We start from the raw sequence: 27,748 nt of genomic DNA on the forward strand, positions 1-27,748 counted from the left end.
TGAATGAATAGTGGTTCCAACAATGTTATATGGTTGTGAGGGAAGGGCTATAGATATGGTTGTGCGGAGGAGGGTGGATGTGTTGGAAATGAAATGTTTGAGGATAATATGTGTTGTGAGGTGGTTTGGTCAAGTAAGTAATGAAAGGGTAAGAGAGATGTGTGGTGATAAAATGAGTGTGGTTGAGAGAGCAGAAGAGGGTGTATTGAAATGGTTTGGTCAACATGGAGAGAATGAGTGACGAAAGATTGACAAAGAGGATACATGCATCAGAGGTGGAGGGAACGAGGAGAAGTGGGAGACCAAATTGGAGGTGGAAGGATGGAGTGAAAAAGATTTTGAGCGATCGGGGCCTGAACATACAGAACAGTGAAAGGTTGCAAGGAATAGAGTGCATTGGAATGATATGGTATACCCAGTCGACGTGCTGTCAATGGATTGAATCAGGGCATGTGAAGCGTATGGGGTAAACCATGGAAAGTTTTATGGGGCCTGGATGTGGAAAGGGAATTATACATGACAGCTAGAGACTGAGTGTGAACGAATGTGGCCTTTGTTGTCTTTTCCTAGCGCTACCTTGCACACATGTGGGGCGAGGGGGGGCGGGGAGTGTCATTTCATGTTTGGCGGGGTGGCGGCAGGAATGGATGAATGCAGCATGTATAGATATGTACATGTGTATACATGTGTATGTCTCTGTATGTATATGTATGTATATGTTGAAATGTATAGGTATGTATATTTGCGTGTGTGGACGTATGTATATACATGTGTATGGGGGTGGGTTGGGCCATTTCTTTCGTCTGTTTCCTTGCGCTACCTCGCAAACGCGGGAGACAGCGACAAAGCAAAAAAAAAAAAAAAAAATTATTTATTCATTATATATATATATATATATATATATATATATATATATATATATATATATATATATATATGTTCTGGAAGGAGGTAAATAAAGTGCGTAAGACAAGGGAGCAAATGGGAACTTCAGTGAAGGGCGCAAATGGGGAGGTGATAACAAGTAGTGGTGATGTGAGAAGGAGATGGAGTGAGTATTTGAAGGTTTGTTGAATGTGTTTGATGATAGAGTGGCAGATATAGGGTCTTTTGGTCGAGGTGGTGTGCAAAGTGAGAGGGTTAGGGAAAATGATTTGGTAAACAGAGAAGAGGTAGTGAAAGCTTTGCGGAAGATGAAAGCCGGCAAGGCAGCAGGTTTGGATGGTATTGCAGTGGAATTTATAAAAAAAAGGGGGTGACTGTATTGTTGACTGGTTGGTAAGGTTATTTAATGTATGTATGACTCATGGTGAGGTGCCTGAGGATTGGTGGAATGCGTGCATAGTGCCATTGTACAAAGGCAAAGGAGATAAGAGTGAGTGCTCAAATTACAGAGGTATAAGTTTGTTGAGTATTCCTGGTAAATTATATGGGAGGGTATTGATTGAGAGGGTGAAGGCATGCACAGAGCATCAGATTGGGGAAGAGCAGTGTGGTTTCAGAAGTGGTAGAGGATGTGTGGATCAGGTGTTTGCTTTGAAGAATGTATGTGAGAAATACTTAGAAAAGCAAATGGATTTGTATGTAGCATTTATGGATCTGGAGAAGGCATATGATAGAGTTGATAGAGATGCTCTGTGGAAGGTATTAAGAATATATGGTGTGGGAGGAAAGTTGTTAGAAGCAGTGAAAAGTTTTTATCGAGGATGTAAGGCATGTGTACGTGTAGGAAGAGAGGAAAGTGATTGGTTCTCAGTGAATGTAGGTTTGCGGCAGGGGTGTGTGATGTCTCCATGGTTGTTTAATTTGTTTATGGATGGGGTTGTTAGGGAGGTAAATGCAAGAGTTTTGGAAAGAGGGGCAAGTATGAAGTCTGTTGGGGATGAGAGAGCTTGGGAAGTGAGTCAGTTGTTGTTCGCTGATGATACAGCGCTGGTGGCTGATTCATGTGAGAAACTGCAGAAGCTGGTGACTGAGTTTGGTAAAGTGTGTGGAAGAAGAAAGTTAAGAGTAAATGTGAATAAGAGCAAGGTTATTAGGTACAGTAGGGTTGAGGGTCAAGTCAATTGGGAGGTGAGTTTGAATGGAGAAAAGCTGGAGGAAGTGAAGTGTTTTAGATATCTGGGAGTGGATCTGGCAGCGGATGGAACCATGGAAGCGGAAGTGGATCATAGGGTGGGGGAGGGGGCGAAAATTCTGGGGGCCTTGAAGAATGTGTGGAAGTCGAGAACATTATCTCGGAAAGCAAAAATGGGTATGTTTGAAGGAATAGTGGTTCCAATAATGTTGTATGGTTGCGAGGCGTGGGCTATGGATAGAGTTGTGCGCAGGAGGATGGATGTGCTGGAAATGAGATGTTTGAGGACAATGAGTGGTGTGAGGTGGTTTGATCGAGTGAGTAACGTAAGGGTAAGAGAGATGTGTGGAAATAAAAAGAGCGTGGTTGAGAGAGCAGAAGAGGGTGTTTTGAAGTGGTTTGGGCACATGGAGAGAATGAGTGAGGAAAGATTGACCAAGAGGATATATGTGTCGGAGGTGGAGGGAACGAGGAGAAGAGGGAGACCAAATTGGAGGTGGAAAGATGGAGTGAAAAAGATTTTGTGTGATCGGGGCCTGAACATGCAGGAGGGTGAAAGGAGGGCATGGAATAGAGTGAATTGGAGCGATGTGGTATACCAGGGTTGACGTGCTGTCAGTGGATTGAATCAGGGCATGTGAAGCGTCTGGGGTAAACCATGGAAAGCTGTGTAGGTGTGTATATTTGCGTGTGTGGACGTATGTATATACATGTGTATGGGGGGGGGGTTGGGCCATTTCTTTCATCTGTTTCCTTGCGCTACCTCGCAAACGTGGGAGACAGCGACAAAGTATAATAAAATATAAATAAATGTGTGTGTGTGTGTGTGTGTGTGTGTATGTTTAACAACTGGATCTTTCTTCGTCTCTTTCTTGGCCCTGCCTCACTAATATAGGAAATGGCAATCATGTATTATTATTATGTTATTATACTTGATTGCCGTTTCCCATGTCAGTAAGATAGCGTCAGGAAACATACGAAGAATGGCCCATCCACTTATATACACACATATATACATAAATGCCCATACGCACACATATAAATACATATACATTTCAACACATACATATACATACATGCAAGTACACAGACATATACATAGATACACATGTACATATTCATGCTTGATTGCCTTCACCCATTCCTGGCACTAACTCGCCCTACAGGAAACAGCATTGTTATCCTCTGCTTCAGTGAGGTAGTGCCAGGAAAATAGACAAATAAGGCCACATTCGTTCGCACTCAGTCTCTAGTTGCCATGATGTATAATGCACCAAAACCACAGCTCCCTACCCACATCCAGGCCTCACAGACCTTTCCATGGTTTACCCCAGACATTTCCCATATCCTAGTTCAGTCCATTGATGGCACATCAACACCATTATACCAATTCATTCCAATTCACTCCATATATATACATATATATTCCATACTTGACTGCTGTTTCCTGCTTGAGCAAAGATGAGAGTAAATGTGAATAAAAGGAAGGTTGTTTGGTTTAGTAAGGAAGAGGGACAGGTTAGTTGGGATTTGAATTTGAATGGAGATAATTTGGAGGAAGCGAAGTGTTGTAGATACCTGGAAGTGGAGGTGTTGGGAAATGCAGTGGTTGTTGGGATTGGTGAGGGAGGTCAAAGGCTTTGGCAGCATTAAAGAATGTGTGAAAAGAATGTTCATTATCAGGGAGGGCAAATTGGTCATGTTTAGATGTATAGTAATCCCAACAGTGCTGTATGGATCTAAAGCTTGGGCTATAGATGAGAATATGTTAAGGAGGGTAGATCAGATATTTCCATTGAAGAATGTGTGTGAGAAGTACTTCAAGAAAAAGAAGGATTTGTATGTGGCATTTACAGATCTGGAGAAAGGACTCTACAGAGTTGAGAGATGTTTTGTGGTAGGTCTTACAAATATATGGTATGTTATTAGTAATTGTGATTGATGGGGAGAGAGCTTTACACTCGTGTTGCCCTATCTTCTTAAACTTGAGTGCATGTGCATGTTTGGTGGGGGAGTCATTTGTTGTTTGCCAATAATACATGCAGTGTTGCTAATGGATCAGTTAGAAAATTGTAGAAACTGATGTCTGATTGTAGGAGGGTGTGCAAGAGGTGAAAGATGAGAGTAAATGTAAATTAAAGCAGAGTTATTAGAGATCTTGGGGGAAGTAGAGTGTTTTAGATGATTTGGAGTGGATTTAGCAACAAATGGATCCCTGGGAGGTAAATTGAACCATGGGGTGGGTGAGGGGGCAAAGCTCTTGGCCATTTTGAGGAATGTGTGGAAAGAGAGGTTACAGTCTTTATGGGGTAAGATGGGTATGTTTGATGGTATAGTAGTTCTGTCATTGCTGTATGGATGAAATGCATAGGCCTTAACAAAAAATATGGATAGGATGAATGTGTTTGAAATTAGATGTTTGATGACAAAATTTGATGTGAGGGGTGTTGATCAAATAAGAAATGATAGGGTAGGGAAGAGATGTGGCAGCAAGAACAGAATATATGAGAGCACTGAGGAGGCTTTGCAGAAATAGTTTGGACGTATGGAGAGAATGAGGGAGGAAAGGATGACTGAGAGAGTATACATGTCAGAAAAGGATGGAAGAAGGAAAAGGAGGAAACTTAGTAGATGGAAGGATGAAGTGGAAGATGCTTTGAAGGCTCAAGGCCTGAATATACAGGATGATGTGAGACATGTGAGGGCTAGAACAAATTTGATCACTGGGGGTTACAGGGAATGATGTGCTGCCACTGGGTTGAACTACGGCATTTGAAGTGACCTGGGGGCAACCGCAGAATGGTTTGTGGGGCTTGGTTTTGGATGGGAGCTCTGGTTTCAGTGAAAGCCAGAGACTAGATCTGAGTGAATGAAACCATTTCTTTGTCTGTTCCTTGCCCTACCTTGCTGACAAGGGAATGGCAAACATGTATAAAAAGAAAAAAAAAATCTTTGATAGCACTGGGCTGCACCAATACATCAAAACAAACAAGATGGCTCTCAGGCAGGCACCAAGAGCATCCTAATTTGTGACTGGTGAGATTATCAACTACACTAGCTCGCTCAGAATCTTGCAAGTGATCAGAAACTTTGAACATATTTTGAGTAGAATTCTTATCAGGATGCTGTATTATCGGCTTAAGATAATTTAGTACACCAAGATTTGTCATTGAAAACGTTTTGTAGAATTTTGTAGTATTTATTTTATTATACCTGATCGCTGTCTTCTTTGTCAGTGAGGTAGTGCCAGGAAACAGACAAAGAATGGCATTTCCCACTTATATATGCATAAATGCCCATATATGCACATACACATACATATACCTATCAACATATACACATATACTTACATTTACATACACATATCAAACACATATACACATGTATGTGTTCATACTTGCTTACCTTCATCCATGCCTGACGTCACCCCACCCCATAGGAAACAGCATCGTTACCCCTTGCTTCAGCAAGGTAGCACCAGGGAAACAGACAAAAATGGCCACATTTGTTCACTCTCAGTCTCTATCTGTATATGTAATGCACAGAAACCACAGCTCCCTATCCACATCCAGGCCTCACAGACCTTTCCATGGTTTAACCCAGTTGTTTCACATGCCCTGGTTCAGCCCACTGACAGCACATCGACCCTAGTATACCACATCGTTCCAATTCACTCTATTCTTTGCACGTCTCTCACCCTCCTGTATGTTCAGGCCCCGATCGCTTGCAATCTCTTTCACTCCATCTTTCCACCTCCAGTTTGGTCTCCTACTTCTCCTTGTTCCCTCCACTTCTGACACATGTATCCTCTTTGTCAATCTTTCCTCACTCATTCTCTCCATATGTTCAAACCATTTCAACACACTCTCTTCTGCCTCTCAACCACACTCCTTTTATTTCTACACATCTCTCTTACCCTTTCATTACTTACTCTATTAAACCACCTAACACCTTTCATTTCCAGTACATCCACCTTCCTTAGTACAACCCTAGCTATAGCCCATGCCTTGCAACCAATACAACATTGTTGGAACTACTTTGCCTTCAGACATACCCATTTTTGCTTTCCGAGATAATGTACTCTCCCTCCACACATTCTTCATAGCTACCAAAACCTTTGCTCCCTCCTCCACCCTGTGACTCACTTCCACTTCCATGGTTCCATTTGCTGCCAAGCCCACTCTCAGATATCTGAAACACTTCACTTCCTCCAATTTTTCTCCATTCAAAGTTACATCCTAATTAGCCTGTCCCTCAACCTTACTGAACCGTAATAACCTTGCTGTTATTCACAGTTACTGTCAACTTTCTCCTTCACACACTTTTCCAAACTCACTCACCAACTTCTACAGTTTCTCACTCAAATCAGCCATCAAAACTGTATCATCAGTGAAGAACAACCGACTCACTTCCCTGGCCCTCTCATCCCCAATGAAATGGGTGTCTGTGGGAAAATTGTGCCTCGATTCACATGTTTTGGGTTTGAGAAAGGCTTTTCATGGACAGAACCCTTTCATGAATTTGGGTCTATCTGTATTTACTTGTGCATCTTGGAACCTTGCAACCCCTCTCAGCAAGGTATATCTCTGCATAGATTGAGAAAATTCATTCTTTTTTCTAGGACTTTATGCTAAAACACATGGTGTTAGGAAGGTTTCACCTACCTTAACCTTCCTCAGAATCCTTTAGTTGGAGGAAATCAAGAAAAGGTGCCTTTGACCTTCATATGTCACCTTCATTGAGTAGTACTGCAGTTTAAATATTGCAAATCTAATGCTTGTGGTTGTGGGTATTCCTTTCAAGAGAGAGTTTCCTATGTGCTTGCAAATCACCTTTGAATTTATTGATATTTACTTTTGGGTTTAGTCTCATCTAAAAGTTCCCTTAACCCTCCTCTTTCACATGTGTATGCTCTCATGCTTGTGAGACGGACCACTGGGGAGAAATGTGTAGGTTTTGAAAGTGGAAAAAATGCATAGATGAGAAATGTAAGTTTTGAAGATGGAAAAAACTGTAGAGGAGAGAACCATGGGTTTTGAAAATGGAAACCTTTTGTCTTTAAGATGTCCCAGAGTGTTTTTTTAATTTCTCGTTTGTTTTCCATGCCTTACTTTTATCCCTTTTTAAGAAAATCTTTTCTTTGTACCATCTTTGACAGCTTTTGGGTTGATGCCTGTATGCTGCTGATTCTGAGCTGCTAGTGGCTAGCACTAAGTGGATCAATGACATTATTGTGATCTTTGATTGGCCAAAGGTGTGCTTAAAACAAGTGAGCAACCACAGTCTTGGTTGTGTGGTTAGTGAAAGATGGGGAAGACTTGTCCCTTCTCACTAGAAATACTGAGGATTGGTTAACCTTAATCATGATTTTATATAGGATATCTTAGATAATATGTCATATTCAGTTTTTCAGTTTTCAAAACCTACATCTTTTTATGTCTCATATGTTTGTTTTAGTATTTCTATTGGAGATTTTTATACTTTTGTTGTTGAAATTCTTAAGCTTTGTGCTGATTGTTTCATGGTGAGTTTGCTCTGGCAGTGCATGTTTTTGCTGCAATGGTAGTCCCCATCTTAAAGCCAAACTACTCTAGTAATTTGTATAACTAATGAAATTAAAAGAATGTCTTCCCAGGTTTATATAATTTTCAGAACATGTTTTGGGGAATAATGCAAGAACAGTGCAGTGAGTTAAATAAGCAAGATCAAATGAGGATTGAGGGTCCTCACCTGACCAACCCATGCCAGATTCCTCTAATTAGGTTTTACACCTGACCTTCCAGTACCTTAGTAACATGACCTCACATGTGAGGTCATGGGGTGTAGGTTTAGAATGGTTCTGCTATCAGACATTCAAATTGTATGCCATTTGATTTCTTAAAGAGTTCAGAATCCATAATGTCTATCAGTACCAGTAATTGTTGTTTCATGTTTCTCATTTAAGGCACTCATCTTCCTTTCTCTTACTTTCTATTCTTTCCAACATCATTTTTCAACTTGTGTCTACTTCCTAAGCCAGTATCTTTTTCATACATTGTTATTAAATGATGATTGCTTTTCTTAGGGTGTTGTTAAAACAGTATCCAGAATTCTTCAGTTGTTGCTATTGGACCCTTAGAATGCAAGATATGGAAATATAAATGGAATGTTTAAGAAGAAAGCTATAGATTTCAGAGACTGAAGTCCTAAATTGGAATGATTTTATGTTTTCCAGTGGCCTGGTGGGGGTGACATGGCCAGGCGGCTGACCCTTGGAGAAGGCTTTGGTGGTGAGGGCAGTCAGGACATGACTTCTCTGCCCTTGGGTCAGCCCGGTACGCAGGCACACCAGCTGGTGAGTGTTGTCTTCATTTTTAACAAGAAGTGGCTATTTAGGGGAAGAGAATTGTATTAATTTCATTTCTATCTTGCAGTAAGATTTATGTATATACTAAGAATTAAAGTTGATGTATTTTTTGTGAGAATTAAGTAAATGTTTAGTGAATTACAGGTATGAGGGATGAAATTCAGTAAGGTTGGTAGCAGGAAAGTACATACTGGATACTGAGGTATTTGAAGAAGAGTCAGAAGTGCCTTTAATCCCCTAATGAATGCGAAAACTTGATTATGGAATGTGTAAAAGGCTTATATGAAGAAGTGATTATTCTAGCTTTGCAGTTTCAGAAATGGAACTGGTGGTTTTTAGAGCAGGGGTTGGGAAAAAAAATTAAAGCATTAATAGATAGTATGAGAAATGTTATATTACTTAAGAGAGGTAAAGAGGGAAGTATATAAAGAGTGGAAGTATATGAAGTCAGGAATTATATTCTGGAGCTTCAAAGAATACATGCATAGATATATTTGGCAAGCTGTTCAAAGTGATGATTTACCGATTACAAGTTAGAGTGGAAAGTCATATATAGATCACACAAGGGTTGGATAGATTAGGTGAATATGTTTATAACAATGAAATGGCAAGCATGGTTCAAACATTCCACCACACAGTATGGAAAAAATTAGTAAGTAAATGAAATAGAAAAATAAGAAAAATCCTCTATGAAATGATAGATTAGCATCCAAAGGTACTGATCATGAGGTAACGCCAGGAAACAGACCTAGAAAGACCCATCCACTCTCAGATATGTACACATATACACACATACATGCACTTGTATTCATTTATATTTATTATGCTTCCCATGTATTCCCTTCATGTCATACAAGGCGACTAAAGGGGATGGGACTGGGTGGCTAGAAACGCTCCCCATCTTGTAGGTAAATTTCTAAAAGGAGAAAGTTGAGAGTAAATGTGAATAAGAGCAAGATTATTAGGTTCAGTAAGGTTAAGGGACAAGTTGATTGGGATGTAACTGTGAATGGAGCTGTGGTTTCGGTGCATTACACATGACAGCTAGAGACTTGAGTATGAATGAATGTGGCCTTTGTTGTCTTTTCCTAGTGGTACCGTGTGTGCACAGGGGGGAGGGGGATGCTGTTTCATGTGTGGGGGGGTGGCGACGGGAATGAACGAAGACAGCAAGTATGAATTTGTGCATGTGTATATATGTATATGTCTTTGTATGTATATGTATGTATACATTGAAATGTATAGGTGTGTATATGTGCCTGTGTGAACGTGTATGTGGGTAGGTTGGGCCATTCTTTCGTCTGTTTCCTTGCGCTACCTCACTAACATGGGAGACAGCGACTAAGTATAATACATAGAAATAAAAAACTTTGAATGGAGAAAAATTGGAGGAAGTGAAGTGTTTTAGATATCTGGGAGTGGACTTAGCAGTAAATGGAACCAGAAAACTGGGGATGGGGAGAAAGAATACTTCCCACGCATTCCCCATGTGTCGTAGAAGGCGACTGAAAGGGGACGGAGCGGTGGGCTGGAAATCCTCCCCTCTCGCTTTTAATTTTCCAAAAGGAGGAAAAGAGAAGGAGGCCAAGTGAGGATTTTCCTCAAAGGCTCAGTCCTCTGTTCTTATCGCTACCTTGCCAACGCAGGAGATGGTGAATAGTATGAAAAAGAAAAAAAAAAAAAAAAAATATATATATATATATATATATATATATATATATATTTTTTTTTTTTTTTTCATACTATTCGCCATTTCCCGCGATAGCGAGGTAGCGTTAAGAACAGAGGACTGGGCCTTTGAGGGAATATCCTCAATTGGCCCTCTTCTCTGTTCCTTCTTTTGGGAAAAAAAAAAAAAATATATATATATATATATATATATATATATATATATATATATATATATATATATATATATATATATATATATATATATATATATATATATTTTTTTTTTTTTCTTTGCTTTGTCGCTGTCTCCCGCGTTTGCGAGGTAGCGCAAGGAAACAGACGAAAGAAATGGCCCAACCCACCCCCATACACATGTATATACATACGTCCACACACGCAAATATACATACCTACACAGCTTTCCATGGTTTACCCCAGACGCCTCACATGCCCTGATTCAATCCGCTGACAGCACGTCAACCCCGGTATACCACATCGCTCCAATTCACTCTATTCCTTGCCCTCCTTTCACCCTCCTGCATGTTCAGGCCCCGATCACACAAAATCTTTTTCACTCCATCTTTCCACCTCCAATTTGGTCTCCCTCTTCTCCTCGTTCCCTCCACCTCCGACACATATATCCTCTTCGTCAATCTTTCCTCACTCATTCTCTCCATGTGCCCAAACCATTTCAAAACACCCTCTTCTGCTCTCTCAACCACGCTCTTTTTATTTCCACACATCTCTCTTACCCTTACGTTACTTACTCGATCAAACCACCTCACGCCACACATTGTCCTCATACATCTCATTTCCAGCTCATCCAACCTCCTGCGCACAACTCTATCCATAGCCCACGCCTCACAACCATACAACATTGTTGGAACCACTATTCCTTCAAACATACCCATTTTTGCTTTCCGAGATAATGTTCTCGACTTCCACACATTCTTCAAGGCTCCCAGAATTTTCGCCCCCTCCCCCACCCTATGATCCACTTCCGCTTCCATGGTTCCATCCGGTGCCAGATCCACTCCCAGATATCTAAAACACTTCACTTCCTCCAGTTTTTCTCCATTCAAACTCACCTCCCAATTGACTTGACCCTCAACCCTACTGTACCTAATAACCTTGCTCTTATTCACATTTACTCTTAACTTTCTTTTTTCACACACTTTACCAAACTCAGTCACCAGCTTCTGCAGTTTCTCACATGAATCAGCCACCAGCACTGTATCATCAGCGAACAACAACTGACTCACTTCCCAAGCTCTCTCATCCCCAACAGACTTCATACTTGCCCCTCTTTCCAAAACTCTTGCATTCACCTCTCTAACAACCCCATCCATAAACAAATTAAACAACCATGGAGACATCACACACCCCTGCCGCAAACCTACATTCACTGAGAACCAATCACTTTCCTCTCTTCCTACACGTACACATGCCTTACACCCTCGATAAAAACTTTTCACTGCTTCTAACAACTTGCCTCCCACACCATATATTCTTAATACCTTCCACAGAGCATCTCTATCAACTCTATCATATGCCTTCTCCAGATCCATAAATGCTACATACAAATCCATTTGCTTTTCTAAGTATTTCTCACATACATTCTTCAAAGCAAACACCTGATCCACACATCCTCTACCACTTCTGAAACCACACTGCTCTTCCCCAATCTGATGCTCTGTACATGCCTTCACCCTCTCAATCAATATCCTCCCATATAATTTACCAGGAATACTCAACAAACTTATACCTCTGTAATTTGAGCACTCACTCTTATCCCCTTTGCCTTAGTACAATGGCACTATGCACGCATTCCGCCAATCCTCAGGCACCTCACCATGAGTCATACATACATTAAATAACCTTACCAACCAGTCAACAATACAGTCACCCCCTTTTTTAATAAATTCCACTGCAGTACCATCCAAACCTGCTGCCTTACCGGCTTTCATCTTCCGCAAAGCTTTTACTACCTCTTCTCTGTTTACCAAATCATTTTCCCTAACCCTCTCACTTTGCACACCACCTCGACCAAAACACCCTATATCTGCCACTCTATCATCAAACACATTCAACAAACCTTCAAAATACTCACTCCATCTCCTTCTCAAATCACCACTACTTGTTATCACCTCCCCATTTGCGCCCTTCACTGAAGTTCCCATTTGCTCCCTTGTCTTACGCACTTTATTTACCTCCTTCCAGAACATCTTTTTATTCTCCCTAAAATATTTTATTTATTTATTTATTTTGCTTTGTCGCTGTCTCCCGCGTTTGCGAGGTAGCGCAAGGAAACAGACGAAAGAAATGGCCCAACCCACCCCCATACACATGTATATACATACACATCCACACACGCAAATATACATACCTATACATCTCAATGTACACATATATATACACACACAGACACATACATATATACCCATGCACACAATTCACACTGTCTGCCTTTATTCATTCCCATCGCCACCTCGCCACACATGGAAATACCATCCCCCTCCCCCCTCATGTGTGCGAGGTAGCACTAGGAAAAGACAACAAAGGCCTCATTCGTTCACACTCAGTCTCTAGCTTTCAAGCAATAATGCCCGAAACCACAGCTCCTTTTCCACATCCAGGCCCCACAGAACTTTCCATGGTTTACCCCAGATGCTTCACATGCCCTGATTCAATCCACTGACAGCACGTCAACCCAGGTATACCACATCGATCCAATTCACTCTATTCCTTGCCCTCCTTTCACCCTCCTGCATGTTCTGGCCCCGATCACTCAAAATCTTTTTCACTCCATCTTTCCACCTCCAATTTGGTCTCCCACTTCTCCTCGTTCCCTCCACCTCTGACACATATATCCTCTTGGTCAATCTTTCCTCACTCATCCTCTCCATGTGCCCAAACCATTTCAAAACACCCTCTTATGCTCTCTCAAACCTCGCTCTTTTTTTTTTCCCCACACATCTCTCTTTCCCTTACATTACTTACTCGATTAAACACTCACACCACCAATTGGGAGGTGAGTTTGAATGGAGAAAATGGAGAAGTGAAGTGTTTTGATATCTGGGAGTGAATCTGGCACCGGATGGAACTTGGAAGCGGAAGTGGATAATAAGGTGGGGTGAAGGTGGGCGAAATTCTTGGAAGCCTTGAAGAATGTGTGGAAGTCGAGAACATTATCGGAAAGCAAAAAAGGGTATGTTTGAAGGAATTGTGGTTCAACAATGTTGTACGGTTGCAAGGCGTTGGGCAAAGGAATAGAGTTATTCTTGTGCGCAGGAAGGAAGGATGGATGTGCTGGAAATGAGATTTTTTGAGGACAATATGTGGTGTGAGGTGTATGCTCGAGTAAGTAACGTTAAGGGGTAAGAGAGATGTGTGGAATAAAAAGAACGTGTTGAGAGAGCCAGAAGAGGGTGTTTTGAAATGGTTCGGCACATGGAGAGAATGAGTGCAGGAAAGACTGACAAGAGAATATATTGTGTTGGAGGTGGAGGGGAAACGAGAGAAGAGGAGGACCAAATTGGAGGTGGAAAGATGGAGTAAAAAAAGATTTTGTGTACCGCGGGCCTGTACATGAGGAGGTGAAAGTGAGGGCTAGGAAATAGAGTGAACTTGGATCGACTGAGGTTTACCGGGGTTCGACGTGCTGAATGTCTGTGGATTGAATAAGGGCATGGTGAAACGGTTGGGTGTAAACAATGGAAAGCTGTGTAGGTATGTTTATTTGGTGTGTGTGGACGTTATGTATTTTCTGTGTATGGGGGTGGGTTGGGCCACATCTTCATCGGTTTCCTGGTACCCCCCCGCTACTCGCAAATGCGGGAGACAGTGACAAAGCAAAAAAAAAAAAAAAATATTATATATATATATATATATATATATATATATAATAAAATAAAAATATATTATATATATATTTTTTTTTCTACTTTGTCGCTGTCTCCGGCAATTTGCGAGGATAGCGAAAGGAAACAGAACGAAAGAATGGTCCAACCCACCCCCCTACCACAAGTATATACATAAAGTCCACACACGCAATATACTACCTACACAGCTTTCCATGGTTTACCCCGAGCTTAACTGCCTTGATTCAATCCACTGACAGCACGTCAAAACCCCGGGATAACACATCGCTCAATTCACTCCTATTTCCTTGCACTCCTTTCTCCATCATGCATGTTCAGGCCCCGATCACACAAAATCTTTTTTACTCCATATTTCCACCTAATTTGGTCTCCCTCTTCCCTCGTTCCATCCACCTCCGCACATATTTCATCTTGGTCAATCTTTCCTCACTCATTCTTTCATGTGCCCAAACCAATTCAAAACAACACTCTTCTGACTCTCTCAACCACGCTCTTTATATTTCCCACACATCTTTAACCCTTTACTTTACTCACTCGATTCAAACCCACCTCACACCACACATTGTCCTCAAACATCTCATTTCCAGCACATCCATCCTCTGGCACAACTCTATCCATAGGCCCAGGCCTCGCAACCGGCATAAACCATTGTAGGAACCATATTCCTTCAAACATTTACCCATATCTAATATATATTATTTTGGAACAACAAGATGGGTGATGTTTGAACGGAATAGTGGTTCCAACATTTGTTATTATGGTGTGAGGCATGGGATATATATAGTGTGTGCGGAGGAGGGTAGATGTGCTGGAAATGAGATTGCTTTGTGAGTAGTGACAATATGTGGTGTTGAGGTGGTTTGATCAAGTAAAGTTAATGAAAGGTGTTGAGACGCGGATGGTGTGGTAATAACAAGAGTGTGGTGAGAGAGCAGAAGAGGGTGTTTTGAAATGGTTTGGGGTCACTGGAGAGAAATGGAGTGGGGAAAGATTGACAAAGAGGATTATGTTTCAGAGAGTGGAGGGAAGAGGAGAAGTGGTGAGAACCAAATTGAGAGGTGGAAAAGATCAAGTGAAAAGAATTGAGGTGATCGGGGCTTGAACATGAGGAGGGTGTAGGGCTTGCAAGGATAGAGAGAATAGGACGATTGTGGTACACCAGGGTCGACGTGCTGTCAGTGGAATGATCCAGGGGATGTGAAGCGTCTGGGGGTAACCAGGTAAAGTTAGTGGTGGCTCCTGGATGTGGAAAGGGAGCTGTGGTTTTGGTGCATTATGCATGCACCCCTATAGACTGAGTGTGATGGAATGTGGGGCATTTGTTGTCTTTTTCCTACGCGCTACGTGCACACATGTGGGGGGATGGGGTTTTAATTTCATGTGTGGCGACGGTGGCGATGGGAATAATAAAGGCGACTTTATGAATTATGTAAATGTGTATATTTGTCATAGTGTGTGTTATATTATATATGTGTTACAATTGAGATGTATTAGTATGTATTATTTGCGTTGTGTGGACAATGTATGTATTTACATGGGTATGGGGTGGGTTGGGCCACGCGGTAGACAGCGACAAGGCAAAAATAAATATATAAATAATGACTATATATAGATATAATATATATAATATATATATATATATATATTATATATATATATTTTATAGATATAGATAGATATGATAGGAACGTAGAAAGTAAATTCTCGATTAATATGGGTAAAATTGAATAGTTTGATGGAGAGAGGTGGGTGATTATTGGTTGAATATGCACTGGGCATGAGAGAAGAAAAGATCATGAGAGGCAAGTTTTTGGGAGCTGCTGAATGAGTGTTGTTAGCGGTTTTGATTTTGATGCACGAGGGACACGGGGTTATAGTGATGGGTGATTTGAAAAGCAAAGGTGAGTAATGTGGCAGTTGAGGGATAATTGGTATGAATGGGGTAGTTCAGTTGTTTGTTAAATGGAAATGTGAGAGCTTGTAGATTTATGTGCTGGAAAAAGGATGTTTGATTGGAATACCTGGTTTAAAAAGCGAGATTACATAAGTATACTTATGTAAGTAGGAGAGATGGCCAGAGAGCGTTATTGGATTACGTGTTAATTGACAGGCGTGCGAAAGAGAGACTTTTGGATGTTAATGTGCTGAGAGGTGCAACTGGAGGGATGTCTGATCATTATCTTGTGGAGGCTAAGGTGAAGATTAGTATGGGTTTTCAGAAAAGAGGAGTGAATGTTGGGGTGAAGAAGGTGGTGAGAGTAAGTGAGCTTGGGAAGGAGACCTGTGTGGGGAAGTACCAGGAGAGACTGTGTACAGAATGGAAAAAGGTGAGAACAATGGAAGTAAGGGGAGTGGGGGAGGAATGGGATGTATTTAGGGAATCAGTGATGGATTGCGCAAAAGATGCTTGTGGCATGAGAAGAGTGGGAGGTGGGCTGTTTAGAAAGGGTAGTGAGTGGTGGGATGAAGAAGTAAGAGTATTAGTGAAAGAGAAGAGAGAGGCATTTGGACGATTTTTGCAGGGAAAAAATGCAATTGAGTGGGAGAAGTATAAAAGAAAGAGACAGGAGGTCAAGAGAAAGGTGCAAGAGGTGAAAAAAAGGGCAAATGAGAGTTGGGGTGAGAGACTATCAGTAAATTTTAGGGAGAATAAAAAGATGTTCTGGAAGGAGGTAAATAGGGTGCGTAAGACAAGGGAGCAAATGGGAACTTCAGTGAAGGGCGTAAATGGGGAGGTGATAACAAGTAGTGGTGATGTGAGAAGGAGATGGAATGAGTATTTTGAAGGTTTGTTGAATGTGTCTGATGACAGAGTGGCAGATATAGGGTGTTTTGGTCGAGGTGGTGTGCAAAGTGAGAGGGTTAGGGAAAATGATTTGGTAAACAGAGAAGAGGTAGTAAAAGCTTTGCGGAAGATGAAAGCCGGCAAGGCAGCAGGTTTGGATGGTATTGCAGTGGAATTTATTAAAAAAGGGGGTGACTGTATTGTTGACTGGTTGGTAAGGTTATTTAATGTATGTATGACTCATGGTGAGGTGCCTGAGGATTGGCGGAATGCGTGCATAGTGCCATTGTACAAAGGCAAAGGGGATAAGAGTGAGTGCTCAAATTACAGAGGTATAAGTTTGTTGAGTATTCCTGGTAAATTATATGGGAGGGTATTGATTGAGAGGGTGAAGGCATGTACAGAGCATCAGATTGGGGAAGAGCAGTGCGGTTTCAGAAGTGGTAGAGGATGTGTGGATCAGGTGTTTGCTTTGAAGAATGTATGTGAGAAATACTTAGAAAAGCAAATGGATTTGTATGTAGCATTTATGGATCTGGAGAAGGCATATGATAGAGTTGATAGAGATGCTCTGTGGAAGGTATTAAGAATATATGGTGTGGGAGGCAAGTTGTTAGAAGCAGTGAAAAGTTTTTATCGAGGATGTAAGGCATGTGTACGTGTAGGAAGAGAGGAAAGTGATTGGTTCTCAGTGAATGTAGGTTTGCGGCAGGGGTGTGTGATGTCTCCATGGTTGTTTAATTTGTTTATGGATGGGGTTGTTAGGGAGGTAAATGCAAGAGTCCTGGAAAGAGGGGCAAGTATGAAGTCTGTTGGGGATGAGAGAGCTTGGGAAGTGAGTCAGTTGTTGTTCGCTGATGATACAGCGCTGGTGGCTGATTCATGTGAGAAACTGCAGAAGCTGGTGACTGAGTTTGGTAAAGTGTGTGGAAGAAGAAAGTTAAGAGTAAATGTGAATAAGAGCAAGGTTATTAGGTACAGTAGGGTTGAGGGTCAAGTCAATTGGGAGGTGAGTTTGAATGGAGAAAAACTGGAGGAAGTGAAGTGTTTTAGATATCTGGGAGTGGATCTGTCAGCGGATGGAACCATGGAAGCGGAAGTGGATCATAGGGTGGGGGAGGGGGCGAAAATTTTGGGAGCCTTGAAAAATGTGTGGAAGTCGAGAACATTATCTCGGAAAGCAAAAATGGGTATGTTTGAAGGAATAGTGGTTCCAACAATGTTGTATGGTTGCGAGGCGTGGGCTATGGATAGAGTTGTGCGCAGGAGGATGGATGTGCTGGAAATGAGATGTTTGAGGACAATGTGTGGTGTGAGGTGGTTTGATCGAGTAAGTAACGTAAGGGTAAGAGAGATGTGTGGAAATAAAAAGAGCGTGGTTGAGAGAGCAGAAGAGGGTGTTTTGAAATGGTTTGGGCACATGGAGAGAATGAGTGAGGAAAGATTGACCAAGAGGATATATGTGTCGGAGGTGGAGGGAACGAGGAGAAGAGGGAGACCAAATTGGAGGTGGAAAGATGGAGTGAAAAAGATTTTGTGTGATCGGGGCCTGAACATGCAGGAGGGTGAAAGGAGGGCAAGGAATAGAGTGAATTGGAGCGATGTGGTATACAGGGGTTGACGTGCTGTCAGTGGATTGAATCAAGGCATGTGAAGCGTCTGGGGTAAACCATGGAAAGCTGTGTAGGTATGTATATTTGCGTGTGTGGACGTGTGTATGTACATGTGTATGGGGGGGGGTTGGGCCATTTCTTTCGTCTGTTTCCTTGCGCTACCTCGCAAACGCGGGAGACAGCGACAAAGTATAAAAAAAAAAAAAAAAATATATATATATATATATATATATATATATATATAATATATATGGCCAGAGAGCGATATTGATTATGTGTTAATTGATAGGCGCGTGATTGAAAGTGAGACCTTTTGGGATGTTTAAAATGCTGAGAGGTGCACTGGAGGGAATGAGGATTTTGAAGGTTTTTGAATGTGTTTGATGATAGCAGGTGGCAGGATATAGGGTTTTTTGGGGTAAGGTGATTTAATGTATGTATGACTCATGTGAACGGTACCTGAGGATTTCGAATGGTTGCATAGTGCCATTGTACAAAGGCCAAGGGGGATAAAGGTTGAGTGCTCAAATTACAGAGGTTAAGATTGGTTGGAGTATTCTGGAAATTTTATGGAGAGGTATTGATGAACAGGGTGAAGGTTATGTACAGATTATGGAAAGAGCAGTGTGGTTTCAGAAGCAGTAGAGGGATATGTGGATCAGGTGTATTGCTTTTGAAAAATGTCGATATGTGAAAAAACATAGAAAGGCAATGGGATTAGTATATAGCATTATGGATATGAAGAAGGCAGTATGGTAGAGTTGATAGAAATGCTCTGTGGAAGGTTATTAATAGTATATGGTCGTGGGAGGCAAGTTGTTAGAAGCAATGAAAAGTTTTTATCGAGGATGTAAGGCATTTGTACGAGTAGGAGAGGGGAAAAAGTGATTGGTTCTCAGTGGAATGTAGGTTTGTTTTTTTTTTTTTTTTCTTTTTTTTTTTGTTTTTTTATTTTACGGCGGGGAGTGCATGATGTCTCCATGGTTGTTTAATTTGTTATGGCTGGGGTTGTTAGGGAGGTGAATGTAAGAGTTTTGGAGCGGGGGCAAGTATGGCAGTCTGTTGTGGTTGGTCGAGAGCTTAGGAAGTGAAATCAGTTGTTGTTCGGCTTGTGATACAGTGCTGGTGACTGATTAGGGTGAGAAACTGCAGAAGCTGGTGACTGACGTTTGATAAAGTGTTGTGAAAGAAGAAAGCCGAGAGTAAATCTGAAATTTCGTTAAGGACAAGGTTGTTAGTATGGTTAGGGTTGAAGGAAAGTCAATGTGAGGTATTTTTGAATGGAGAAAATAACCTTGGGGAAGTGAAGTTGATTTAGATAATCTGGGAAGTGGATTTTTTGGCAGTGGATGGAACGCATGGAAGCGGAAGTGAGTCATAGGTGGGGGAGGGCAAAAAGGTCTGGAGTGTTGAAAATAATGTTGTGGAAGAGAGGAAGAGACAAGTTATCTTGGAAGCCAAAAAAATGGTCTATGGTGAAAGGTATTGTGGATTCAACATGTGTTATATGGTTGCGAGGCGTGGGTTATAGATTGACTGTGCGAGAGTGGGGACATGCTGGATATGAGCTATTTGAGGTTTAATTTGTTTGGTGTGAGCGGGTTTGATCGAGTAAGTAATGAAGGGTAAGAGAGATGCAGGAGAGTGAATGATGCATGGAAATAGGGGTTTGTCATTTCATGTGTGGCGGTGGTGGCTAAAGGAATGAATAATGGCAGACATTATGAATTAAGTACATGTTTATATATGTATATGTCTGTGTGTGTATATATGTATGGTTGAGACGTATTGGTATGTGTATGTGCGTGTGAGGCGTGTTGTATGTATATAAATGTGTATGTGGTGGGCTAGGCCAATCTTTCATCTACTTCCTTGCGCTACCTCGCTAACGCAGGGACAGCGAATAAGTATAATAATTAATGAATAATATATATATGGAGGGGAGGAAAAGAATACTTCCACCCATTCCTGATGTGTCGTAGAAGGCTATAAAGGGGACGGGAGAGGGGGGATGGAAAGCCCTCCCATGCTTGTATTTTAACTTTCTAAAAAGGGGAAACAGAAGTTGACACGGGGAAGTGCTCTCCTCCTCGAAGGTCAGATTGGGGGGGTCTAAATGTGTGGGGATGTAAACCAAGATGAGAAAAAAAGGGGAGATAGGGTAGATATTTCGAGGACGAGGAACCTGGATGTTTTGGTTCTGAGTGACGATGCTCAGGGTAAAGGGGAAGAGTGGTTTGGGAATGTCATGGGAGTAATCAGGGGTTAGTGAGTGGACAAGAGCAAGGGAAGATAGTAGCATACTCATGAAACAGGAGTGGTGGGAATTTATGATGAGTGTAAAGAAAGTAAACAATAGATTGATATGGGTAAAAACTGAAAGTGGGAATGGAGAGAGATGGGTGATTATTGGTGCATTATGCACCTGGGCTGAGAAGAAAGATCATGAGAGGCATGATGTGTTTTGGGAGCAACTGAATGAGTGTCGTTTGTAGTTTTGATGCAGGAGTCCAGGTGTTAGTGAAGGGTGATTTGTAATGCTAGGTCTGTAATTTAGCAATTTTAGGGGGGAATGAATTGGGTCATGGGGTGTTCCAGTAATAGAAATGGTGAAATGCTTGTAGTGGGGGGGATTATGTGCCTGAAATAGGACTGTGTGATTGGGATATAACTGGGGTAATAAGAAGATGTGTACTGTAGGTTAAGTATGTATGGTGGGAGTTGTGTAGTGTGCGGTTGTGGGATTTCTGGGTATTTGTCAGGCATGAATGATTGTGGTACGGGGGGTAGGTTGGGGAGGTGTGTGGCTTCGGGGGTGGGTGGGAGGGGATGGTGGGGTGGGGTGGCGTAGGTGTTGTGGGGGTTGGAGGGGGATGTTTTGTTGAGTGTTGGGGGGGGGGTTGTGTGGGGGGAGTTGGTTGGGTGAGGGGGTTGGGGTTATGAGGCGTTTTGGAGGGTTCGAGGTAGGGAGTTTGTCGCAAAGAATGAGATGGTTAGGTGATTTGAAAGACGGAGTTTCAGTAGAGAGGAGTAGGGGGTAGGAAAGGGAGTAGGCATGTAGAGGGTATAGGCATGCGTAGGAACGAAATACGTAGTAGGGTAGGATAGATAGTGATTAAAGGTGGAAGAGGGAAAGAGTCAAGGGGTGACATTATTGAGAGCGAAGGTTAGGAGAGAGAGGAGTAGAGCTAGTGTAGTGTAGCGCTGAGGTAGAAAGATTGGAGGAGGGGTGTATAGTAATAAGGAGGACTAACATAAGAGACCGAGAGAGTTTAAGAAAGGTAGAAGTCGGAAATAGCGGTAAGAGAGGATGGTCAGGAGCTAGGGAGAGAAGTTAGTAGGCTTTTTTTAGGGGTAGTAGACAGACAGGAGTAGGGGCGAGTAGAGTAATAGGCAGGAAAAGAGTTGCAGTGGTGCTGGATACGAGGGGAGGGGAGGAAAGGAGGTTGAGTGCGTAGGAGGGGGGCAGAAGGAGAACGGGCAGTAAGGATTAGGTTCGAAGCAGGGTTGAGAGCGGACGAGTGTAGTTGTTTGAGAGAGAGTGGGTAAGAAGGGGGTAGGTTTGAGATTGGAGGAGTTTGAAGTACGAAAGAGGAAGCGGAGCGGAGGTGGGTGGGTGAAGGTAGATCAGAGGAAGACGAACGGTAAGACGAGGAGGGAAGGAGGAGTAACAATAAGATGAGGGAGGTAGGTAAGTGCAGAGAGGAGAGGGGGAGATTCGGTCAGAGAGAGAGGAAGAGAGCAAGAGGGGCGGAGAGGGAGTTCAGTAGAGCATTTATAGACGGAGTAGAAGGGAGAAAGGTTAGGCGTGGTGCGACGGGCGGAAGCTAGAAGTAAGGGGTCGTAATAATTCAGGAAGGAGCGGGTAGGATAGGGGAAGTAGGGGGGTCTCAAAGAGTTAGAGTATAGGAAGAGAGGCTGCAGGGGGAGGGTAATAGTGTTATAGGGAATGAGGTAGAGGTTGGAGGAGGAGAGGATAGCAGGGGTAGAAAAGAGTGGGGGGAATATTCAGACGAGGATTAAGGGTGTTGAGGTAGCGGGGTAGGTGTAATAGGAAGAAATATGCGCATAGAAGATTTGTGGCGACGTTAGTGATAGTATTATGAGAGAAGAAAAGCGTAGAAGTGAGTGAGAGTTGTAGGGGGCGTAGTCCGTGGGAATAACTAAGGGTGCAGAGGATAGGATAGGATTAAGTGCCTGCGTTCTTAGACATAATAAAATTGGGGGAGTTGCTCTTGATCTCTACCGATTAGGGCTTCTTATGCTTGAGTGCTTATTGAGACGAGTCGATTCTTGATAATATACTCTTCCTCGGACTATAAGAATAATCTGCCTTTCTTCTCTTGATTCGTATCTATTCTCACTGTCTGGTCTATTTATTACCTTTATATTTATTGCTCCTCAATATCTGCTACTGTCTCTAGATTGTGGTATCTTCTCTATTCTTTCTTTATATTTTCATTTGTCTGAATTACCTTTACTATCTCCCATTCCGCTCCCTTACTAATTCCTTAATTACACCTTCTTCTCTTCTGACTTTATTCTTATGACTCGTTTTCCATTGTATATTGCTTCGCTTCTGCTATTATTTCTTTAGGCTTTATTGTCTGCTAGACGCGCTCAGCACTGACCATTCCTGGTCCTATTCTTTTAATTATTCTTACTTCACGTTTACCTTATGTATCTTTCCTTATACTTGGTGCCTAGGGTCGGCGTACTTGCTTATTGGGGAGATGTATAGGTTCCAGAATAGGCGCGGGAGGAAGAGGATAGGATAAGACGATTATGATACGAGTATAGTTAGTGGGTGAAGGGATTTGTACAGGTAGATTGAGCTTAGCGAGACGAGTAAGTCGAGAGTCAGTTGAAGAAAGGAGATTAGATTTGTGAGGTGTAGGAGGGTAGGATTATAGAGGAGTGTTAGGAAAGGGAGGCGGTGGACGTGTAGTTTGATTAAGGAGCAAAAAAAGGTTTAGAGCGCCGCGGTGGTGACGAGGTAGGGATGTTGGAGTTGACGAGTCGAGAAAGTTGAAGATGATATGTATTAGCAGAACAGAGTTGTAGCGGGAGGGAAGGTGAGTATAAAAAGCGGCGGAGTAGCCGCGGAGAGGAGGTAATAAGCTCGAAGCACAGAGTGGAAGAGGGGAAGATCGGTAGACGCAGGCGTTAGATAGTGTTAAGTTGCTGAGGTATTAGGCGGAATATGAAGAAAGTGAGATCGAGAAAGGACGTAGAATAGGAGGGCCGCGAAGGGAAGACTTCATATAGGCTCTAGACCATGTATAGTGACCAAGGGATCTTAGGCAGTACTGACTCGAGACTTTATAGCGAAAGCTAAGTGACTCTTGCCTCTACTCTGTCTTACTTCTGCCCTATGTTTCTCTGTCTTTTCTTGTATTCCTTATTTATATTACGTCTCTTGCTCGTACTTCCTATTTACAGTACGTAATTTTTTGCTCTCATAGTGTAGATTCGAACTCGATTTACGTCGCTCGCTATCTAAATGATTTCGTTAAATGGACGCTTTATGCGATTCTTATAGATGGGTTACAGAACTGGCGCTTGAGGCTTTCAGAATGTCCTGCGTCGATTTGCCTGGCTCGGCTACTTATTGTTCTTGTGTAGAGCTTATAGTGGATAGTAAGGTTAAGAAGAGCAGAGTGTGAGAGCAGTCAATTGGTAGATAGACATGGATTCGTTAGTAGTAAGTGTTTGGTTAAGTCGGAACGAGGCGAGTGAAAGGAGTCGCAGGGGGTCGGGACTGGAAGTCATTAGTATCAGAAAGTAGTCGAGTAAATAGTATAAGTTGTGTAGGGAGTCAGTGCGAGGAAGATGCGTCTAGGGACGGAGCGTGGCAGAGTGGGAAGGATAGAGGATTAGTAGATAGTTTGTTATGACTGAACAGAGAGAGTTCAAGTAGTGAGAGTAGGGAAAATCAGGAGAGGCGTACAGAGAAGAGAGTCTACGGAGAGGGGGGAAAAGGAGGAAGAGGTAGACGGGAAGTAGAGGCGGAACAGGGAGGGGGAGGAATAGGGAGGGAGGGGAAGTGTAAGAGGTCGGGGAGGTATAGTAGACGAGGTCGGTAAAAGGAGGGAGGAGGAAGGGAGGTGGTCTGAGGAGTTGAGTAGAAGGGGAAGGGTATAGGGAAGGGTAGGGGTGGAGGATAGGGTTTAGGGTTAGAGGATAGGAGGCGAGGGGGGTCGAGTTGAGCTAGGATGGTTGAGTGGAGAGAAGGAGGTAGAGAGGGCGGGAGAGAGAGCGGAGGGCGAGTAGTAGGATTAGCCTGGGTTAGGGTTGAGTAGTAGACGGTTAAGTATAGTAGGAACGTTTAGGGAGAGAAGACTGTTGTAGGTAATTGATAGGATTGTAAGGTAGATGTACGTGAGGTAGCTGGGGCGGAAGGGGGTCTTGGACGTGGGTAGAGAGGTGAAATTAGAGAAGTAGTAAGAAGGCGGAGACGGCGCAGGGGAGCGTAAGACGTTCGCGTAGGCGGTGCGCCAGGTATATCGAAGAAGTTTGTGGTCGGAGTTAGAGTAGGATCTTTATACGTTTTTTTCATTCGTAATAGAGGCTTGTATTTCCTGGTGAGTAACTTAAGGCCGCTCTCGAGATTATGTTATCAGAGAGAGTATTTCAGGAAAGGTAGTCGGGAAAGTGAGTTGCGCGGCCTAGAATATTTTAGGGAGCCGGCATCGGCGCTCTCTAGTTACGACGTGCGGGGTCTGACGTGGTACGGGCAGAGCTCTCGGCGGTAAGCTCGGGGGTCGATGGAACTTATGATCCGTATTGAGACAGTGGCAGAAAAGGTAGGCGGACTACAGCGGTAGTGAAGGGAGGAAGTGAGAGTAGATAGCAGCAAGGGGTATTGATGTAGGGGGGGGAGGAGCGTTAGAGATTGCTTCTAGAGGAAATATTTCGAAGGTATGTAAGCCGCTAGCGAGGAGGTCTTGTCGAAACAGGGTTCCGACGGGTCTATAGAGTGTGATCGAGTCGAGAAGGCGGCAGAGGCGGAGGTGTGTGAGGAGTCGTACTGTTGAGCGGCAGGAGGAGTTCGCTTAGCGTAGGTAGAGAGTGAAGCAGGAGTGAGTAGCTCGAGGGATGGATATCGGGTTGTAGGTAGGGAGGTCAGATAGAAGTGCTACGGTCAGGAGTAAGAAGACATTGTGGGGAGTGGAGACTGTATATTGGGATAAGCACTGCTTTCGGACGATGACTTTCCGGTGTAAGCTGCGTAGACCTTGTAAGGCGCTGGGTCGGATTGTCTGCTCTCTTCCATATCATCTGTGTACGTTCCCTTTACTTGAAATTCGTGAGTGTGTCATCTATTGATTCATGCTCTTGTTCTTGCTTGACTCCCTCTGCCTTATACGATTTTCTTTTTTTTCGGCTCATGCTTGATTGTCTTTCTACTACTATATTGGGTGCTTGTGTCTTCTGTATCTAGATCATTGCATTCCGATTGCCCCTTCAGTCTGATCTCCTTGCTTTCTTATAGTCGATAATAGCTTGAAACATTCTACTTACTCGAATGATTGCGTACTGTGCCCAAATATATGCACTCGAAGAGTATGCGGACGTGAGGGATGGAGGTGTATCAGCGTCTATCGAGGTACTGCGGGTTGATGAGCGAGGCTGTTATTGATGGGCTCTTTTGGGGGGCGAAGGGCATAGCGGGCGATAGGGAGGGGGCGGTAGATTGACAGGGGGTGAGAGGGAGGAGAGGGCCGAGCAGGATTAGGGAAAAAGACGGATACAGTCGGTATGAGAGGTAGGGAGTGGGAGGGGGTGCGATTTAGGGGCGGAGGAAGGGAGTACATGGAGGAGCAATCTATGTCGAGGCGATAGGTTCGAGGGAGTGAGCGTAGTGATAGAGAGGGGACGGGAGGAGAGGAGAAGGGACACGGGTAGGTGGGAGATAGACGGGCAGAAGGTAGGCGAGAGGATGAAGGAGGGAGAGCGTGTGGGGCTGCAGAGGGGGGTGTGCGTGCGAGAGGGGAGAGCGGGGAGATAGGGAATTTGATAGAGTCCGAGATGGTAAGTTGTGAAGGGCGATGGAGAAGGGGAGTGGTAGTAGGTATAGCAAAGACAGAAGGGTGTAGGTGTATAGAGATTGTAGGGTACTCGAGGAGAGGACCGAGCGTCGGGCTTACGAGATGGAGACGTGGGCGTATAGGAAAAGTTTTACCGACGCTCGTAGGTGACGTAGCCTACATTACACGACTCCAATCTATCGATTAGATTATTCGAAGGGTTCTTCTTGCTCCTATGCCTCTTAATTGGTTCGTTATAATGAGCTTATCTATCTTGACGCTTACTTCTTGTTCTTTCTCTTTATCTGTTCTTTTCTACTCATATCCTGTCGTACTCCCTTTCTTACTTCCAATCTTGTTAACTTTTGATCTATTTTCTTGTATTATTCTTCTGTTTTCCTTCCTCTCTTGTGCATCTCTTCCTCCCTTCTCCTTGTGCTTGTGAGACTGCTTTCTACTTTTAACTTCCCCCCTTACTGCTTCTGTCTCATCTCCCACTCTCTTCTTCTCCTTACCCATCACCTGCTCTCTTCCACTCTTGATCAAATCTTAACTTTCTTCGCTTCATTGTTGATGAGGAAGTTTACCAGGAGAGACTGAGGCAGGAAGGAAAAAAGGTGAACGGCAAAGGAATAAGGGGGATGTGGGTGAGGAATGGAGGGTGAATTTATGGGAAGCATGATTTGGCTTGTGCAAAGATGTTCTGGATGAGAAGATGGAGGTGGGTAGATTGATGTGTTTTGCATGGGAATAGTGGCAATGATTTGGGGAGATGTCTAAAGAAGCTGGATGGAGGTCAAGAGAAAGGTGCACGAGGTAAAAAGAGGGCAATGAGAGCTGGGGTAAGAGGATATCATTTAATTTTAGGGAGAGAGGTATGAAAGATGTTTTAGGGTAAGGAGGTAATTAAAGTGAGTAAATCAAGAGAAACAAAGGGGAACAGCGGTGAAGGGGGCAATGGGAAGGGAGCGGGGGGGGGGGGGGGGGTCAATACAAGTGTGGTGATGTAAGGAGATGGAGTGGTATTTGAGGTTTGTTGAATGTGTCTAGTGTAGAGTGGCAGTTAAAGGGTGATTTGGTCGAGGTGGGTGTGCAAAGTGAGTGGGTCAGGGAGAGTGGTTTGGTAAACAGAGAAGAGGTAGTGGAAAGCTTTGCGGAAGATGAAGCTGCAACGCGGGCATGTTTGGATGGTATTGCAGAGTTTTTTTTTTTTTTTTTTTTTTTTTGTCTCCTCGTTTGCGAGGTAGCGCATGGAAAACAGGACGAAAGATTTGGGGCCCACCCCCCCCCATACACATGTATATAATATGTCCACACATGCAAATATACATACCTACAAGCTTTC

The 27,748-nt window shown here is 43.0% G+C and overlaps 1 protein-coding gene across 11 annotated transcripts in view; it reads left to right on the top strand.

Moving 5' to 3' along the window:
* Positions 1-27,748, top strand: part of LOC139755988 (uncharacterized) — a 540,334-nt gene that overhangs the window by 95,595 nt on the left and 416,991 nt on the right. For all 11 annotated transcript variants that reach the window (XR_011714233.1, XM_071674896.1, XM_071674892.1 and 8 more), the window contains exon 5: positions 8,292-8,411. Coding sequence is in view for 10 of the 11 variants with exons in the window: in XM_071674896.1 (XP_071530997.1) it covers positions 8,292-8,411 (120 nt within the window). In the remaining variant the exon portion in view is untranslated. The remainder of the gene's footprint in view (positions 1-8,291; positions 8,412-27,748) is intronic.

This window comes from Panulirus ornatus, chromosome 20 (genome assembly GCF_036320965.1).
Source record: "Panulirus ornatus isolate Po-2019 chromosome 20, ASM3632096v1, whole genome shotgun sequence".
Lineage (NCBI taxonomy): Eukaryota > Metazoa > Arthropoda > Malacostraca > Decapoda > Palinuridae > Panulirus > Panulirus ornatus.